We start from the raw sequence: 20,928 nt of genomic DNA, 5'->3' as shown, positions 1-20,928 counted from the left end.
TTCTATTACGCTGCGCTACTGAATTCAAAGAACAACAAATAAAACCTAGTGCTACTACCTTCCAGGCTTTATTCTAAACTCTCAGACCTGCCTATGAAAGTGCTTTAAGAGACTGTTTTATGGAATTACGTTTAAGACTCACGTAAACACAACCTTATGAAATAATTACCATTAGGAACCCCATTTTATATGTGGGGAAAAAATCAAGGTACAGAGAGATCATAACTTGTGGGGGAGCTGGATTTAAACTCCCCAGCCTGATTTATGATCGCTATGCTGAGTTTCAAGTAAACCGTCTGCATGAATTTCATTGATTATAATAAAAGTGACAAGCTGGGAATTTTTTTGTTCCTGTTTTCCCCTGTTTTCATCCTTCTGCACCTCCCCGCTCACCTCCACATCATCCCCAAAGAAAATTTCTAAGGCCCTCCCTCTGTTTCTTCATGTCTGGTAAGTTGCAACATAAGCCAAAGCTGAAGTTGCTTCAATAAGGGACCCTTATTTTTTAGATTTTTTTTTTTCCTAATCCTAAACCCACACTGAGGGCAATAATGCTAGGAGGAGAGAAGAGAGGTGTGCTTCTGAGGACAGCAATTAAGCAAAACCAGTAAAGGAGAAAGGTGGGGGGGGGGGAAGCCCTCAAGATGCAGAGGCGGGGAGTCTGCAGGGTCCATGAGTAGTTGGGCACACAGCCTGTTCTTCCACAACCAGCCTGTAGGCCCAGGTTGTCAAAGAAATGGGCTGCTTACAGGGCTATGGAGCTCAGGCAAGCATGACTGTACCCGAGGCAGCCCCGGGAGCTCTGGAATGCCTGCCCTGCTGAGACCCTGGAAGCAGGGGCAATGATCACACAGGCAGGGACCAGTGCTGGCTAATGGGTGGAGGATGCACAGCCTGGCTACCCTGCTGGACTGCACAAGACCTCTCTTTGAAGGTGGGAATGGGAGGGAAGAGATGTGAGGAGAGGGTCCCAGAATCCTTGTAATGTCTGATATTTCTATCCAATACAGTGAGCTTAGAGTTTAGAGGTGGACATGATTTAAATTCAAGAAAATAAACTGATGTTACCTAACAGTGATACTTCTTACCTACTCTAATTTTGGGGGTGAAATTCATACCTACAGCATAAGTAGATCTTAGATTTGCATAATCTGTAGGGATAATCAATTTAGTCTTAAAGGGTGAAGATTTTAAAAAAGTAGTATACACCTAAAACTGAAAAAAAAAAAAAAAAAAGGAAAAAAAAGCTTGAATGTGAGCCTCATCTGGTATTTTTGTTTGTTTTTAAATGTGATGGAGGGTATAAAACAGCAGTCATAGAGTCAGGTTATCAATAAGGCGTACTTCCTCTGTTAGGCCAAATCATTTTTTAGGATTTCATGTAAAGAGCTCACAGATATTGAGACACTGACTCAAACCTACCTGACCCGATTTCAAGTTCTATCGAAACCTTGCAAGCCATGCAACTTGGAGTCAATCACTGGACCACTCTAGGCTCCAAATTACTCACTGGTAAAATGGGAATAATAATGTCAACCTTTTGGGGTTGTTGTGAGGGAATAAAAAAAAGGAGCTAACGTATATAGAGTATCCAGTGTAGTAGGGCACAGAGCAAACACTCAACAGAGGTAGCTCTTCTGAACAAAATGTGTGAAACAACCGGGCCGAAGCAATAGGGAGTTGTGCGACTTGGCACTGGAGAGTATGCAGACCTTCCAAAGGATTTACATTTTGCTTTTATTGAAACGTTCTTAGACAAATATTCTTGGATGTTAGGTTTAGCTCCTGGGTCATGGGTTTGTAATCCCTAGTGTCAGTACTGGCATACCATGTGGCATACAATCAATATTTATTGACTCGATGGATGGATGGATGGATGGATGGATGGATGGATGGATGGATGGATGGATAGGTGGATGGATGGATCAATGAGTGGGTGGATGGGTAGACGGATGGATGGAAAATGGGGAAGGATAGAGGAAGAAAAAGAGGAAGGGAGGTAAGGAGGATGAGAGAGAAGGGAGGAGGAAAGGAGGATAAGAGGGAAGATGAGATAGATGGTTGGAAGGACAGATGGATAAATGGATGGAGGAGGACATGCACGGATGGATGATAGATAGGTAGACACCACCTAAATTCAATTTTGTTATTAAAAGTTATGATACATAGTAATTTTTTTTTTAACCTGGCTACCTGGCTTGCCACTGAACTCTGATCTTTTGCCAGCTACCTAGTCACCTCCTCTATTGGTTTAGGCAATTATGCTTCACGGTAACTTCAATGAAAAAGACCTACACATCCCTGAAGCTATAAACAAAGTAAGAGATTACAGAGCTCTAAAACTCTAAGTTGCAAAAATTATTATATTGTGGGCAGCTGGGATGCTCTGATCATGTAATTCATCTGTATGCCTGCAGAATAACATAGTCTTTGGAAAATAAACTTCCTCTTCTCCTAGATATATGTAAGATTACAGGAATTTGTGGCGGGATGGATGTCCTCTTGTTCTCAGAGCATTTAAGAGATTGAATTAGTTGGAAAAATTTTAAAAATTGAGAAATTTCACAGATGAACATCCAAATGAGGTAAATAACTGAAAAACAACAACAACAACAACAACAACAACAACAACAAGATCTGGCAATACCGGATGAACATCGGGGCCACTACATTCAACTATACAGGTTTGCATGACCAAGTGCGGGAGGCAGGGACACAATTACCCTATTATGTAAATGGAGCCACAAAGGGCGTGCAGTGTGCAACAGGTACAACCTGCCAGGCAGATATTCCTCTGAGGCCATTAAAGGCTGAGTCAAAACATTCACCGTCCCCTTTAGATTGGGGCTGTGCTCCCCAGGGCCTCCCGCACCCCACAGTGCTTGATTTATTTCTCATTCCATTTGTTTGTTTCCTGCCTGACTTCTAAGGCATTTTTAGTTTACATTCTCTGCATTACAAATATTTCTTTCCTTTCTGGCTACCCGACAAAGTGGGTTGGCACAAGTAAAGATGGGCCATCCATTTTAACCTCTTAATGTCACAGAGCCATTTTTTTTTTTTTGTACACAAGCACATATGACTATAATGACAATATTTTAAAAGAATGATGAAGGTATTACCTACTTCTGATGACATGACTAATAAAGGTTAAGCCCTTTAAAACTGGGTTACAAACAAATGTAATTTTATATTACTGTTGCCGTAATTTCCTATCACTCTGATGCAAAATTCATCTACAAACGCAGGTATACCTTAACAGTTTCAGGACATTTCAATATGTGGTGACACGTTTTATTTAAATTAACGATGCTTAGTTTCTAGAACAGAGAGATAAGGATGATTTTGAATTATGAACGTGTTTGTTTTTCCCTGAGATTCCTTACCTAGCATCTTTTGCTCTGTCTTATCCACAGACTAAAAGCCTTGCTAGGGAAGAGACTACTGTCATAAATAACATCTAATTAATGGTTAAGTTCATTTAGAAAAGTCCTCAGTTATTAGAATGTTGGAGAAATTAATGTAAAACCCGTTTAATAAGCCAAAAATGTTAGATTTCCTTAAAAACACATAGAAGAAGTTAGATCTTTTTAATGTTTAGATTTTAAATAAAGAAATTCACCTTGAATGGCAATGTTTTATTCGATGAGAATAAACCGACTAAAATAATTTTTGGTTACTTGAAAGACATTACAGGAGCTACTACCTACAATCTCTTTAAACTTTGTTTAGCCATCAGACTATAGAGAAATTGATTACTTTATTGAAGACAGCATAAGTCTAGGGGCACAGTAATTTATGTAAAAGCAAAAAAGAAAAAAGCAAAAAGATCAAATTGTGGAAATCTCCAAAAAATCTATATATGTCGAGAAAAAAGTGTTAATCTCTAAAATAATAAGAGGAATATATATAAAATATAAGAGGGATTTTCTCCTCTGAATGTAATAAATACCCTACAGATGTAATCTGTAGTCTCAAATGGACAAACAGCATCTTGATAGATACTATTTCATGAGTACAAATATTTTACCCATAGTGCCCAAGGCATACGCTGTTTTAACTCATGGAATACTCCAGATACTCTGGTTCATTGAATGTTGAACCATATTCTACATATGGATGGCCAGACTTCAGAGATGAGCTGTATAAAAAGTTGTACTTAGAAGTGTAAAAACTAAGTGTAAAAAGGTGTGCTTAAAAAAAAATAAATAAATAAATAAATAAATAAAAAATAAAAAAATAAAAAGGTGTGCTTAGCAGCAATAAAAGCTAAGGTGAATGCAATATATTCTTTTGTTCATTATTCAAAAATAAATAATCACATCCCCTCACGGCATTATGAACCCAATGCATCTAAGGACTGTCTATATAGGATAATATACTAATGATGCTGGACCTTCTGACCTACACACTTCCTCATTAATTTATTCATTCAATGAGTAAGATAAAATCATCCTATTAAATAAATCTCTGGACCCATGGTAATCATTTTAGAAAGGTTAAGAGGTAAAGAAGAAAATGGGATTAGAGTCTGCAGTTGGTTGAATTCCAGATTACCAGAAATTTAATATGTGCTTCTTCTTCTGTATGAAGAGTAAAAATAATAAATTTTCAAGTAGTTAAGTGACTAATGTGTCTCAATTTTATACCCTTGTGGATAGCTCTAGAGGATGTTTCTGTGACTAAGCTGAAATCAACTGAAACCACAAATGTATAACTCAATGATCGGTGTAAAACCCCCTGGGGCCTTAGGACTATTTGAATATTAGGTCAGGAGCAAATCATGATTTTTAAGCAATGTGCTGGTTGGCACCAGTAAGAGCACTTTTTAAGAGCTCTGGAACACAGAGTCAAGTTTTCAAGTTTTTTTTTTTTTTTTTCTTCACCTTGAAAACAAAAAGGCTGAAAAATAAAAATCGAACCTGGAAATGTCATTTCATAGAATTCCAATTTACTCTATGGAATCATGAAGGCAAAGGGGTCTTACAGCAAGAAAGTGTCATAAAATAGCTTGACAGACATATAACAGTGTTGAGGAAGGAGGAAAAAAAAAGAGAGAGAAAACTATATTTCAGTTCCAAATTACACAAACAAAAATAAATATATAAAACATCACACTGATATTCATTCCACTCCTCATTAAGTTAAAATTCTCAGTTCTTAGGGAAAACCGCCTGTGCTACCTGAGGTAAGTTTCCACCACTGCCCACCTTACCTGTCACCTTATCTATGGCTGACAGCAAACTGGGGGTGGGGGGCATGGCTTATCTGCTTAACCAGCACAACTCCCTGCCGCTCATCAGATTCGTTCATTAACAAGCTCAGACCCCTTACCTGGTGGGAGAAACGCTGTATGTTGTTGCAACTGCATGTTGGCTAGAGCCTGTTGGTATTGGAAAATACCAGTGTTAAAGACTGCGGTGGCACCGTTGGTTTTTTCAAGAGCAGGCCTCTTTGGTAATGGGGGAAGTACAGCTTGAGGAATTCCCTGTTTAGTGAATGAGTATAAAAAACAAATACCAGTAAAAAGAGAAAAAGAAAAAAGAAAAATCAGTTGAAGGCTAAAATTGTTAGGAAGCATGAGCAAGCAAGCAGCAGAGCACTGAACTACCCGGGGGATGGGGGTGGGGGGAATCCAATCAACAAAACTTAAAGAAAAAAAAAAAAAAGGCAAGACCAAAGCTTTTAAAGGAAGCATTATTTTTGTTCAAAACCAAACAAAACAAAACAAAACAAAAAAACAAAAAACAAAAACAAAAAAATAAACCCCACTAGGACGAGAGCACATGTTATAATGTGTTAAAGTGTTTTAAGTCCCATAATGCTTCAGGCTTTCTGTGAGAAGCCACTGATTTGGGGAAAGAAGAAAAGCTGCACTGCGAGCTCCATGAGGATTGACGAGTATAAGCAATGTTAATAGTTAATTGTACAGAGTGACCGAAACAGGTAAAATAAAAACTAATCCCACTCTGCTCCTCCCCCCAGACCTACCTAGACATGCACATGTCCCAGAGCATGCAAGTTTTTTTTTTTCTTAAACACTGAACTATAAATATTAAAAAATAAATAAGTCTATCACTAAAGCCATGCTAACCAAACAGGTACATAAATATACAGTCAAAAAATACATTTTTTTTTTAATGTCCTTAAAGTATTTCACTAGAACATTCTACAATGTAGTTAAACTGAATGTGGGCTGCTGGGCTTTTGGAATCTTTCATTGTATGATATCCGTCCAGGTACATACAGTATAGTGTTTTCCACTAATTTTTGTCAGGAAACCACACTCAGTTTTTCATTGTACTTTACAATTTTTACAACAGAAAAAGGAATATATATATATATATATTTTTTAAATTGATTAAAAAAAAAAAACTTGTATCTACAATAAAGCTACATGCCAAGCTAAAAGGTGAAAGGTCATAGTACCAGGTCAAAGGTTGCCTCGAGGGGTCGCTTCAGTGATTTGACAGCCGACTGAGTCTTAATTAGCAGGCAGCGAGCACATGATGGCAATGGGCCAGTGGGGTTCAAGCGCATTAACATAAACAGCAAGCAGAGGTGCATCATGGGGGCAGCAGTGCATTTTTGGGTAGGTGAGAAAAAACAAATAAAAAAACAAATCATCGGAATGCCATATACAACGAATAACAAGACTAAGCATGCACAATAAAGGCACTACTGAGTTGTTATTGGGAGGATAACTCCTCTTTGTAGTTAATTACAAACAAGATACTCTAACAGAAAAAAAAAAAAAAGAGTGAGAGGAAGAGAGGAGGAGAGAGTCTGCCTTCTGTATTTTTGCTCAAGTATCCGTAAACAAACACAGAAAAGACCTCTCTCGTGATTATTTGGCTGTGCTGTGAATACCACACAGTGTCTTTTTTTTTAAATGAATATTTTCATGATTAAGTCATATATATTTATGTAAAAAAAAAAAAGGACAACATTAAAACAGCTAAGCAAAGAACAAAGAATGGACTCATTAAAATCAGCTATTAGATCACATTAAAATTTACCTTAAGAATATAGGTATCTGCTCTGAATGATCCAATGTCTAACTCCTTGGGTACTGCTGTCTGTCTCTCTCCTTTCTATTTGATGGCATAGTCAAGCTTCTCTAGTTTGACAGTTATGCTTATGCCACAATAGTATGTAGGACGGTCTAGAGAGCACACGGTTGAAAATCTGGTGGCTGATCCTCACCACAATATTGCTTAAGCAATTCTCCTAAATAGTTCCAGGTTATGTTACTGTTAAGAGCAAGATATACGTAGAGAAGAGCCCTGATGTGCAAAAGAACACACCGAAGGGGAACGATGGCTGATTAGATGGCACACAGAAAAATAAGAGGACCGAGAAATGGCGATATCGTTAAGTTGAAAAGGAGACAGGTGGTTCTTTACAAAGCAGAAGTTTCAGAAACCCTACATCCAGAATAAGACAGAGTATTAAGAGTTAGGCCAAGGGTAGGAGCAATCTGAACCACTGGAGGAGTTACCCTCACATCTGTGTACGGTAACTTCAGGATGTATTATCTGGGATACCTGAACAAACATATCTTCAGCAAAAACAAAAACAAAAACTAAAAACAAAAATAAAATAAATTTAAAAGGTTAATAAATGAATAGCTTGTAGTCAGATCGAGTGGGTCACTTGGCTTTACTGACTGCTAACAAAGACAGGCCTGATGCCGCTACTCACCATGGCAGCTGCGGTGGCTGCAGCCTGGGCTGCCGCAGCCTGGTTGACCTGGTATTGGGCAGCCTTGATCTTGGCTTGCAGATGTGCGGGAGGATGAAAGTATTTGCACTTTTCCCGTGAGCATCTCCCTTTGATGTAATCCATACACACGGTGACGGTGTTGTCATTGGTGTCAATCATTGTGCTGTCAGCAGGGTGAGCAAACCGACAATCGTTTTCTCCTCTGTTGCAATTGCCTCGCTGGTACTCTCGACACACCTGTGAGGTCATGAAGCGCACGGGGCTCAGTCAACACGGGCAAAGAGAATCTTCCTGCAGATTTTAACTCAAAGTCCAAAACCGGTGGTAGAAGGGCCACACGTGAAAGGGCGGGAAAAAGGTCATTTGCAAAAACAACAACAACAAAAAAAAACAGAACAAAAACAAAAACAGAACAGAACAAAACCAAAAAAAAAAAAAACACACAAAAACAAACAAAAAAAAGCATCATATAACTTGAGGAGTTCCTCGTGTCGCACACAAGTTACAACCCCATGTCGGTGGGATTTCCATGAGAAGGCAACTGCATTTTGGCTACTATGGTAAGACATCTAATTTGAATTCTGTTGATATAAGTGACCAAGGGGAGAGCAGTGACTTCACAGTGAGGACACCTGGCGGGCACCACTTGAACCAAGTGATCAAAATGAGTCGTGCCAGGAAGACGACAGGATGGCATCGCGTGCCCACCGGTGGGACGCGCTGCGGAAAGAAGGGCCCGCACACCGCTTCGTTGCATCATTGCTGACGCTGCATGAGCAGAAGTCACTCACCAGAGAACATCAGACAAGCTGAAGGGGGGGAATGTTTTTGCGAAATAACTCATCAGTACCCTCCCCAAGTGTCAAGGTCACGAGAGCCAAGGGACAATGAGACAGCACCACCGATCCAGCGACCCCGGGGTCGGAGGCAGGATGTTGGTAGAGCAACTGGAGAAACCTGAGGTCTGCGGCCTGGCCCACAGCAGAAAACCATCCTAATTCTATTTTGCAAGTGACCACGTGGTGGTGAGAGGGGGTCTTGTTTAGGACAACTGGGGGAAGGGGAGGCAGGAACTCATGGTTCTGTTCTTGCAACTTCTGTGCTCATCTGAAACGACTTACAAGTAAAAGCATAAAAAAAAAAAGTTAAGTCTGATAGCTTTTCTTTTTTAAGATTTTATTTATTTATTTATGAGAGACAGAGAGAGAGGCAGAGACCCAGGCAGAGGGAGAAGCAGGCTCCCTGTAGGTAGCCCGACGTGGGACTCGATCCTGGGATCCCGGGGTCATGCCCTGGGCCGAAGGCAGATGCTCAACTGCTGAGCCACGCAGGCGTCCCTCTGATAGCTTTTTAACCAAAAAAAAAAAAAAAAAAAAGGAAAAAGAACTACCCTTCTGACCTTCTGATCATTAGCGATTCCCCCCGGTGGTTACACAGAGCAGATGGGAAAAGATGGGTTTTCGTTACTATTTGTTTGCGATCGGTTAATGCTGGATGGGGGCCCCCCCCCCCCGGGAAAGGGTGAAATGGATCGCTGCTCATGGGTCTGCTCAATTCTGACTCTTTATTATTAAAGTTTGCCAGGATGGTTGCTCACTTCAGGAGGTTGCCGGCACGGTCTGCGCTGGAGCTAGTTTGACCTTTTTGCCACAAGAGGGCCGTCTACAACCCAGAACGTCCCCTTAGTAGCTTCAAGCTCCCACTGCGCTCCAAGGAGACAGTCTTTACCTTGCACTAACTGAGAAAATACAGACCCCGAGGGTTTTCTTTTGGAGCAGCAGGAAAGAGGAAAGGCAACCCGGTTATGATTTTAAAAGCACAGGTTTTCTCGGATTTGTGTACATGAGATGATCACAATCGAGTCTAGGTACTTTCCCCCCCTTATATCCATATCCCATTACTGAGCGAAGTGCTTCCTTTTAAGAAGACCGCTATCATTTGCATCACGCTCCCTCTTAAAGTCCCTCTTGACATTTATGTCATCATAAATGACACCTTGTGCTATTTTTTTAAACCCCAAGCTGGCTGAAGCTTTGTATATGCACAGCAATGAACCAACTTCATTCACCACCTCGTTCATTTTAATTTTTAAAAAAATTGCTAAATAAATATCATGGGACAGACACCCTGAGAGATACTAAGAATACAAAGAGGACTTAGGAAGTTGCCTGAAGACCCTATAAGTTTTGTTTTTCCCTCGTTGCATCTGTCTTCTCAAATCGAAGAAAACAAGGGTCACCAGGAGTTTATAATTTGAAAAGCAGGGCACCCGGTGGGGCTCAGGGGTTGAGCATCCGCCTTTGGCTCAGGGCGTGATCCTAGGGTCCTGGGATCGAATCTCGCAGGGAGCCTGCTTCTCCCTCTGCCTGTGTCTCTGCCTCTTTCTCTGTGTCTCTCATGCATGGATAAATAAAATCTTTAAAAAAAAAAATTGAGAAGCACAAGCTGTTACCCCTGAACTACTGTCCTCTACTCTGGTTGAGCGCTGGAAGCAGGTGCGGAGCTTTCTACACCACAAATCCCCAGTCCCTAACCAGCACTTCACTGGATTAGGCTCAACAAAACAACCAGGAAGAGAGACACACTTAAATGAACACAAAAACTTCTCACGTATGTATATTACATTTATGCTAAATTTATTCTTATCGTACGAACAAAACGGCTGTTTTTCTGTTTAAGCCAAGCTGTGTCAGTGCAGTCTCACGTAATAGGAAACTATATGTGAACGCAGACTCCTGGGGCTGGTTCTCTGGTACTTCTTGCTTTCTTGAACATGCTCACAAAGAAACTGGCAACAGATAAACTGATACCCTATCTTTCCATTTATCTTACTCTTTGCCACACTGACAAGAAAGATCTGAAGGCAGCCTGTGTGTGAGCTCTTTAATAACTATTAAAACCTAAGATTTGTTATTTTCCAAAAACAATTCTGCAAGTGTCTGGTGCCAGACATTTGAGCGTCATTCTCCTAAAATACAACCCGAGTGCCGGGCTTTTTGACTTTTTCTCTGTCCCAACATTCTTTATATTTTCAGGGATATAAACTGAGGTTCAGATTGCACACACCTGGTCATTCTAATTTATCTTGTCATCCTCTCTGCTTCATACATGTGAGTGTGTGGTTCATAATAGGTTAAAGATTGATTTATATTATCATTTTCTACTCTTTCCTCTCTTGCAAGATGCAGTTTAGGAGAATTCTAAATACATTTAAGGGGAATTGGTAACTAGGAATCCACTTAGAATCTGTCCTAAAACCAGCCTTTTTGAAGGTTCAAAGGATTTAGTCAATTGCTTTGGCATGAGACACATTTTTTTACTGTCTTATTTATTCCTAGCTTTAAGTTCTCCCAACACGACATATGGAACAGAGTAAGTATACTGAAATAGCCATTCTCCCATTATTTCTGCTTTTGGAAAAAAAAAAAAAAAAAAAAAAAGGAAATCTCCTATGAAAACCTGTACCATTGGGAGCTAAATGCCAGAGGGGCTAGAGAAGTATGCCATGCGCCAGATGTGCATCTGGATCATTGGTACCTACCTGTACAGAACAAATTTCCCCACACTTTTAAGACACATCTTTGTCTAATGATGACCACCGATAAAATAGGATCTATTCCTTGACGACTGACTTTGGTTTGGCCTGGTTTCTTTGATGAACTCAGGAAAACTTTGTGGACTATGCTGAGCCTCGAAAGAAATCTCTTAGATGTAGTATTATATTAGCAAATGATATAAGTGGGTGACAAAACTTCAACAAATTTAATCTCATAATTCAAATCAGGATAAGAGAATTTAAAACACAAAAGGTTTAAAATCCTAACAACATTGTGGTTCTTTTTTCTCTTCTCAGCCACTCTTCTGCAGGCACACATTTTTCAAATAGTTGTAATTATGGTAGAGCTACTACTTGGTGACCTGTTTTGTTCAATGATGTGTGCAACCATATTTTTGTTTTACTAAACAGGGTCCAGAGTGATCATTTTGTGATGGCTGCATCAAATTCCATCCATTCAGAGACCATCTAGATTATTTTCAATATTCTCATATTGCAAAGAATATATTCACGACTATAGACATTTAAAAATCATTTTCTAAGGTTAAGTCTGCAGAAATGGCATTAGTGGGTCAACAAATATAAGTACTTTTTATAGTTCAGTAAGTGGTTTTCAAATAGATTAAAATAATTCCATCTATTTAGCTAGACACATAATGTGTTTCAGTCAAGAAAATGTCTGTTGAGTCTTTCACTCTATAAACATTAAGGCAGGATTTGTTTTGTACATCAGGTAAGTTTTAGAGTTTTCATACAAAGTAGATAAGGGGCTGCTTTTATATTTTAAAAAAAAATCATTTCAAAGAAGATACTCATTGAAAACATTTATAAATGCCAAATTCCATTTCCAGGATCATCTATGCAATAATTATAAACTTTAAAAAACTAGATGAAAAAAGTACTTAGAAAAACTTCCCAAAGAAATGTGAATTATTCTATGTAAACCTTTCTTTGTTAATTCAATGGTAGTGGTATATTGGAATGATAACAGAGTTCAGAATCAGAAATTGTGGGTTCTTTCTAGTTCCTACACTTACTAGCTATGGAACCATGAATATTGAGTAAAATAACGCATAGATAGCTGAAAACACACAATAAAAATCTGGTTAAAATAAACAGTTCTTCTATTTGACAACTAGGGTGGGTTTTTTTTTTTTAATGAATGTGACAAGCATATTTCAAAATGGTCACAAAGTAATAGGTTTTATAAGTATTAAATTCAGCAATGTTCTGCAAGTTAAGGCATGGGATTCTCAAGACATCAGGTCAATGTATGAACTTATTCAAATCTGGACAGTCATTTGCATGTTTGCTAAGGAGAGATCTCTTTGAAGTAATATGTTTTGTGCTCCCCATATCTAACTCAGTAATTTTTGGAGAATAATTTCCAAAAGCAGGAACAGACAACTTATTATAATAAGAACAGGGACTATTTGAATATTTTGGGAAGTCATTTTAAACCTCATGACAAATATTAAGGAGCTTATTATATATATATGATATTATATATTCAATAAATATTTAAGGAGCTTTTTATATATACATATAGACATATATGTATATAAATCCAGATATGCACCTGTTGTTCAACAATAAGCACCAAAGACTCTATTTTCCATTAAGCTTGAGCTATATGAAATTTCAAAAAAGGAATACTGGAAAATCAATGATATTATCAAGGTATCCACAGCAGTAGCAGTCATGCGTATACAAGCTAATGCCCAGAAATAATCTGTATTTTCAACTCAAAATTGATTATAATCTCCACATTTTAAAATTCTGGTGATTATTAGTAATGATCTTAGTTGATTATATAATTAAATTCCCAAGATAGGGATCCCTGGGTGGCGCAGCGGTTTACTGCCTGCCTTTGGCCTGGGGCGCGATCTTGGAGACCCAGGATCGAATCCCACATCAGGCTCCCGGTGCATGGAGCCTGCTTCTCCCTCTGCCTATGTCTCTCTGCCTCTCTCTGTGTGTGTGTGTGTGACTATCATAAATAAATAAAAATTAAAAAAAAAATTCCCAAGATATATGTCTGATGATGTCATATCTAGTTTTAATCTGTTACCTAATACTTGTACGAATTTAGTCCACCTGAACTTCAGACACCCGTGTCAGCTACCTCAGAGGATTTCTGGGAAGATCAAAAGGGAGCTGTCTTTGAAATCTAAAAGGCAGAACTGCTCATTACCATTAGGCCAGAGAACACAAGCATATTTCTATAGATAACATAGCTTAGAATTTATCACTTCACCTCATGTAATTAAAAAAAAAAAAAACGATATCTGAATATATAGGAATGGTCAACTGAAAAACAAAAACAAAACAAAACAAAAAACAAAACAAAAAACCCAGAACACTTTTCATTAAATCTACATCCAGGTCTTCACTTATTCATTCCTATGAATCACTGTGTAAACCAACAGGCTAGGAAAACACACCCAACTCTGAAACTAACTCACCAATAGGCCAAAATGCTGAAATCTACAGTTATTTTTATTACTTTTTCTAGATAAATGAAGTTAGAGAAATTTTGGCTTTAAGTTGAATGCAGAAAGTAGTGGGAGAACAGCAAAAATGGGTGGCTAAGCTTAGTAATTATTGTATTTTAGACAACTTACAACTCTTTCCTCTCCCAAACAAAACTCAGACTAATCACAGAGAATAGTCACTGACAGACAAGAGGTTTTAAAGGGGATATGACTACTTATAAGAAGCCAGTCTAAAGCCTCATGACAGATTAAAAAAATAAACGACACAGACCTGTGTGTGCAAAACTCATATTTCTTAGTAATTTTCTAAAGAAATTAAAATATCATTCAAGCGGTAGCTAAACACCCTCTACAAAAATACAAAATTAAAATAATCCTATCAATAAATCCCTTTCATTACAAGCATCTGCTTTTCTAATCTTATTTTGAATCAAATGTCTTTTATATGCAATAGATCATGACAAATCCATTAAACTTCTCTAAAAATCCCAAGCAAGGCATGCCTTCCACTACTACTTGAACCCTCATTTAGGTTTAAATACTCTTTTTGTATGTAGTCAGTTGGAATCATATTGTCTAATGCCTGTACGAAAAGTCACTAGACTCTTCTGTGTCAGTAAGTGCTGGAAGCACTCAGCAACCAATGGCCTAAATTAGGTACTCATGTCATGATTACATCAGTAGAATAAAACTTTCAGCACAAGAATAATTTTAAAAACCAAAAAAATAAAAATAAAAAAATAAAACAACTCCAACTGAAAAATATCAGAAGCCATGTGGTGTGCCTACCTTTCCTGAAATACATCCTATGTTTTTCTCAAATAGACTGATGATATAAAAATGATGCAGTTAACCAAACTGCAATCTAATATCTTCAACAGCATCTGAAATGCACAGTCACTGGTTAGTTTTTAGTTTGATTAATGCCATTATGCGGTATAAAATGACCTTAATAACCATCAGTTTACTTGAAATATTTCATAATGTGCACTGTGTTCTAACAAAATGTTGAATGTTAAAGTTGTATCAGAGGAGACTGGGTTTTTAATTCTGAGTCACAAATAACTATATATATAAGGTAAATGATGAAAAGTCCAGACTTAAATAGCAGGTGCTGGCATCCTGTGGAGTAAATATTTGATAGACTATTTGCATTTCGAATCACCGGGCCGATTTGTGGAAAAGCTCCCAAGCCCCACTGAAAACCTACTGCATCAGTCTAGGGCGATGTGGCCCTGCATTTTTAGCAATCGTCCCAAGTGAGTCTAATCACATTAAAACTTGAAAACCACTGCCTAGGACCAAGGGCATGAATGAGACACCATATTTTGTAGTTGGAATGCTCAAAATGTAAACACGTTCCCAAGGAGAATGTTAACAAATGTTAAAAATTCATCATGTTCTATCCTCTCTGTTGGATGGCACTAAACTGTGAATAAAGGCATGTGTCTTTTTGTGATTAATTAATTAACTGGTTGACTGTCTCACTTGTTCGTTCATTGAACAAGTTATTGGGTATCATTTATGAGCTTGGCACTATCCTGTGCGGACCTTTTCTTGTTATGGGTAAGACAGCAGTCAAATGGTTTCAAAGATATTCCTCACTTTATTTTTCACTTGAAAGATGTTCACGAGGTCTCCTTTGGATATTGTTGGATGAGAAAATGAATGCATTCATGGGTCCTTTTGTACCATAAAAAAATTATTGTGTAACTATCACCAACTCTTTGTTATAAAGACATGATTGAAAACCTTAGTCCTTTCCAGTATCTATAGATTTTAACAATTTTTTAAAATAACCCCTGAAAATAAACTGCTGCTTGGAAATTATGAAAAGGTATGCCAAAGTCCCGAAATGGAGTTTTAAAAGCCTCATTTCAGTGACCAATATGTAAGAGGTTTGCTCCTTTTTAAAGACTACCATAAAGACTGAATTTTACAGTATAGAAGGTATGCAGCCACAAAGTCTCCCAAAAGGTATCAAATGAAGAATGGATAATAGAGATACTGATACAAAGTTTATGCGTGTATTTTACATTTATATATTTAATAAAATGTATATTTATATATTACAATTAATACAATATATTTAAATATACTTATTTAAAATGTTATAAATAAAATTTCCAATAACTTATAAGCTGGCATAAAAAGCAAAGAGACAACCTAAATGTTCCATAGAATGTTCTAATTGGAGGCAATCTTACAGATTATCTCATTCAATCCTCTAATTTCATATATGTGGAAAATGAAGCTCAGAAGAGATGAGAAACTTGACCCAAGGCTACTCGCCTAATTAGCAAAAACACTAACACTAATTCTTGGGTTCCTGTTGTTCAACATTTTTGGTAGCCTCACATCAGGTGCTATAAATAAGTCATCAGTTCTTCCGAACAGAAGAACCAGAAGGCTGATAATCTATGGGATTTTTAATTTCCTTATGGCCTGACAATGTGCAGCAAAAAGAGAGAAAGAGGCGGCAAGAACAGTTGGCCAATATTTAAACAAATTTAAACTTTTTTCACCTTAAAAGGAACTCAGAATTCAAACATGTACTTCTGAGTCCCATGAGGACAAAGTAGAGATTTAAACCCAAATAACTCGACATGTGACCAACTGGCAAATAAGCGTGTGCACTTCTTGCCACACCATTTAAGTCCCAGTATGCTGTGCGATCAGCACCAGAGGAAAGAACCTGAAGATAGGAGTGTCTCAGATCTCAGGGCCGAGCAGAAAGACGGGCCCCTGAGCTTCCCACTGCAATATGCTAGCAGATTCTCACTGTGACACTAGAGCAGATCCTGTTAGCCAGAATGAGATAGGAAGCTGCCCTCCCACCAGCAAGCAGTTAGATAAGAGGAATTCGGGTTAAGAGGAAATGACAGTCATACAGCAGTAGCCACTTGTGAGCACAGCAGAAGACGACGGACAAAATACACAGAGGAGCTCCTCGCAGAAGAGAGAGAGAGAGAGAGAGAGAGAGAGAGAGAGAGAAAGAGAAAAGAAAGAAAAGAAAAAAGACAGAAACCCCAAACCAATGACAAAAGTACTCTAATTTTAATTAACCATTATACAAAATATAACCAATTACAGACTACCTCAAACTGTGGGAAGCTTCGTTTCTAAGAGTTCTGACCACACAGCTCAGCCTCGTAAGAGATTTCAATAGAGAGTTGTAAGCTTCCTAAATATCGTCTCCTGTTTAATAACTAATTCATCAAAGTTCATCTCAGGTTGCCTGTTGGGTCCCCTTCAGTCAACAATCATGCATTATGAACCCAGGGTGTGCTTCCAAAAGATCGGGGCAGGGGGAAGGTGAGTCACATATGAAGCATCCAGCAATTTTTAAATATTTACAATCTCCTAAACTTCCTCATAATTTATCTGCAAACAGCACTAGCTTGCTAATGAGCAAGTGCAACCGCACGATGACAAACCACCCACAAGTCGAAGTGCATCTCTAGCACACAGCAGTCCTTGGTCCACGGGGAGCGTGCAACTAGGTCTCAAAGTCCTTTCTGAGTTCTCCGCATGGTGCTCTCTTCATTAGCAGCTTTTCCCAAAATGTTCAGGAAGGTAAGAGCTCAAGCTAAACAAGCAAACAAACAGAAACCCTAAAGAATTTACCAGAAGCCAGAAATTCTTGCTTCCTCTCTGAACTGTCACCTGTGTGGGAATGAGTTATATAGGGTTTCAAAACGGAGTCCTAAGTTCATACCAGACTGGAACATCCTTCCTACGACCTCAAGTAAGTTTTGCCACAACTCTGCCCCTAAATCTATTGTCCTGGGAGATGGAGTGAATGACAGTGTCTTCCTCAGAAGATTGTCTTGAAGACTGACTATGTGCTGCATGAGATGGGTTGAGGCCGAGTTTGCTAGAAAGTCAATACCCAATAAACACCAACGACTGTTACTGCCATCAGAAAAGGTGGTGGCAGTTCTAGTTGCGCTGAACTCTGGGATCCTCTGCAATGCATGTAGTGAAGCCCTATAAACAAGAAAGCGGTGCTTGCTCAGTAAATTCCTGCGCAACTGATAAATCATTAGTGTCAATTATGTTCATCACACAACAGCCTTATTTTGCCTTTTTCTCAGTCGTTACCAACACCCCAAACTTCTCAGCCCTAACTGTTGCCTCATCCTAACCGAGGGGAAAGAACAAAGAGTCATTTTGCTCCTCAGTTGGACACAAATGCCTGGTTTTAGAGCTTCCACGGACAGTAACGTTGCCGTGTTTTTCTTCAATCTACAGTTTACCGAATCCATTAATTCACAGCCACGCTGAAATTCGGAGCAACCACTTTGATACCAGAATGAGATCTTTCGCTTCTTTTTCATGCTGCAATAGCAAAGCACATCCATCTGATCATCCTTGACTCTAGAGCCCGATGCAGTTTCCAACTGAAAAACTTTCATCGGAGCACACTTCACCAGCAGAGCTGCCTTGCTATTCCAACCCAAATATTGTGAGGCCTGTGAGGAAATTTGCAATAATAAATTTTAAAATGCCTGATGCACTGTAACTGAGCAAACTGTTGTGAGAACAAGTGTCAGGGGAGGAACAGAATTTGTTCTCAAAAGAAGCAACACGAACAACGCACATCCAGGGAGCATTTGCTGTGTGCCAGACTGTCGGTCTAACGCTTTGAGGAAAGGGCCATTATTATGTCCATTTTGAGGATGAGGAATCAAAGATAAAACCAAGTTAAGGGGCAGCTGGGCCCCAAGGTCTGGGTCCCTAATCCCTGCTACACTATCCGGCTGCTGTGGCTTTTATCAACGTTCCATTTGTCAAATACAGCATACCTCCATACCTCCTCCTTTTGGAGCAAAAGGCTCCAAATAGTCAACCCAAATCTCTACTTCAAATTTCTTTTTGGCCTTTATGGCCGTGGAAGAAATGAACCAACAGCACACTTTGAAACTCAGAATGTAGTCCATAGAGAAACCAGCTCATCATTCCTACCTCAAGTCTGTCTGTCCGCATTAACTTCTGTGCGGCAGCTGCAGCAGCTGCAGGTACAGGGACCCCGGGATTCCCTGTGACCAACATTGGTGCGGTCGGCAAGATCTCTGCTGGAACCAGGCTTGGGGACACAGGTCCCAGGTAGGGATTAAAGGCTGCTGATGCATTGGTGGCTAAGCTTGGTGCAACTGAAAACATTGGCTGGAAAAAAAAAATAAAAAGCAGAAGTTTAATATACAAGTCTTGGCTTGTATTTGATATCCCACATTATATATCTACCCTCCATCCATCCATCCATCATCCATTCTTCCTTCCGTCCCTCCCTCCCTTCTTTCATTTAATTCTGTTTATTTAATCTCACTCAGGCTAAGAATGTTTCTTAAATAAGTATTCATCAAGTCAATGTGTTTCTAAACTATAATAGGTGATTTACTCGTTCAATTAGCTGCTGGGATTTTGAAACCCGGTGTCTATAATGCTTATAATTTCTTTTTGAATAACAGATCGCTTATTCAATGCAGTCATTGCTTGTGGTCATCTAATCTCCATTTTTGTCCTGATTTAATCCTGGAAACTTATCTGAGAAACACATTTTATAATTGCTATGTCAGATGAACTTGAAAGATCTGTTTACAACTGTTAATGGGTTGCAAGTGTCCTATTATCTGGAATAAATAAAGCAGAACTCCCAGTGGGCAACAGAGTTTCGCAGTCAATATAAACTGTGAATAAATCTCAGGGGATATGTGAAAAGACGATGATGACACAATTTCTTTTGAACACATAAGGTAAAGCGTTTGGCATATTCACTTGTGCGTTTTCCTAAAGAAACTATCAATATCGCACCAGCTTATCACACCCTCGTGAAATACTTAACAAAAAATTTACCTTACTAGGGAGAAACCACCCCAAATGTGAAGCCTGAAACAGAAAACTTCGAAACACATGCTACATGCTTTTGCAAGGAAATACACGTGGTGGCACCGAAAAAAAAGTCACAAGATCGAATTTCTGCCAGAAATGCTTTCATGGATATAGGAGGATGGTTCCTACCTGGGACACGAAGATTTGTGTAACGGGAAATGTATTTGTTCCTGAGTAGAACTAAATGGGACACGAAGATTTGTGTAACGGGAAATGTATTTGTTCCTGAGTAGAACTAAATTATTTACCTGAAAGCTACTTTGGCAATTTGCTTTTCCCATTTTTTTTAAAGCATAACGTAGCACAACAATCTGCCACCTTATGGGTGGTATATTTTTAACTTCCATCATTCAATAGGGTTTCATTCAATTCTTGAAGCCTAAGATTTTGTGCAATAATAGTGTTTGTCTCCAAAACCCACAAAGTCCTGGGCAAAATGAATCCTGTTCTTTAAAGGACTTTTTAACAATCAATTTTCTTTATTACCCTGTGATAAGGAACAGAATCACAGAAACCTTTTTAGACTGAAGGGAACATCAGTGTTGTAGCTAATTCTTCTCTCTTACAGAAATAAGAAGTTGGACGAACCCTGAGCTGACACAGTATTCAAGAGAGTTTTAGAATAAAGTTTTATGCAATTAAGATGTAACCGCAATTCTTAAGAGCTCAAAAGAAATAGCTTTAAAAAAAATAAAATGTGTTCTTATTTAGTATGGCCCTGCCTTGTCCTGTATTTAGAAGAGTAAAACGGAATTCAAGTATTCTTGTTCTCAAGTAGGTAGGGCACGTGTGGCAATGTCTGGAGACATTTTTGACTGTCACAGCTTGGGGGTGCTCTTGCATCTAATGCATAGAGAGGCCAGGGATGCTGCTAAGTGGCCTGCAACACCCAGGACAGCCCCTTACAACAAAGAATGGTCCTAGCCCCAAATGTCAATAGTGTTTAGGTTGAAAATCCCTGTCTTCAGGGATGCACTCGTCTTCTGACTTCACAAATTGTTTCAAGACAAAATCACTGCAGCTAGTGCATACATTCTTACTAAGTATAAGAAGACCATGCAAAATAGACCATTTCACACATAATTTGATTCACGTGGGAGAAGACACAATGCACCATACCTTCCACTGGCATTTTCAAGTCATAATTATGTCTCCAAACGTGTCGGTCTGAAAACCATGGTGAGCTGTCCTGCCAGGCTGAGGGCTCCTGCCTGAGGAAGTGGCCTAAAGCTATACCTCGGACCCTCACCCCTCATCCCT

General features: G+C 38.9%; 1 protein-coding gene across 50 annotated transcripts in view; it reads right to left on the bottom strand.

Annotated features, from left to right (window-relative positions):
• The window catches only part of MBNL1 (muscleblind like splicing regulator 1), a 276,932-nt gene that overhangs the window by 12,723 nt on the left and 243,281 nt on the right, over positions 1-20,928 (bottom strand). For 33 of the 50 annotated variants that reach the window (XM_049099964.1, XM_049099963.1, XM_049099987.1 and 30 more), the window contains 4 exons: positions 18,745-18,945; positions 7,705-7,962; positions 6,430-6,483; positions 5,335-5,488 (listed from right to left, as the gene is read on the bottom strand). In XM_049099964.1, the coding sequence (XP_048955921.1) occupies positions 5,335-5,488; positions 6,430-6,483; positions 7,705-7,962; positions 18,745-18,945 (667 nt within the window). The remainder of the gene's footprint in view (positions 1-5,334; positions 5,489-6,429; positions 6,484-7,704; positions 7,963-18,744; positions 18,946-20,928) is intronic. The other 17 variants (XM_049099984.1, XM_049099997.1, XM_035705055.2 and 14 more) reach the window with 1 other exon arrangement.

This window comes from Canis lupus, chromosome 23, assembly GCF_003254725.2.
Source record: "Canis lupus dingo isolate Sandy chromosome 23, ASM325472v2, whole genome shotgun sequence".
NCBI lineage: Eukaryota > Metazoa > Chordata > Mammalia > Carnivora > Canidae > Canis > Canis lupus.
This window is presented reverse-complemented; position numbering and strand designations above follow the sequence as displayed.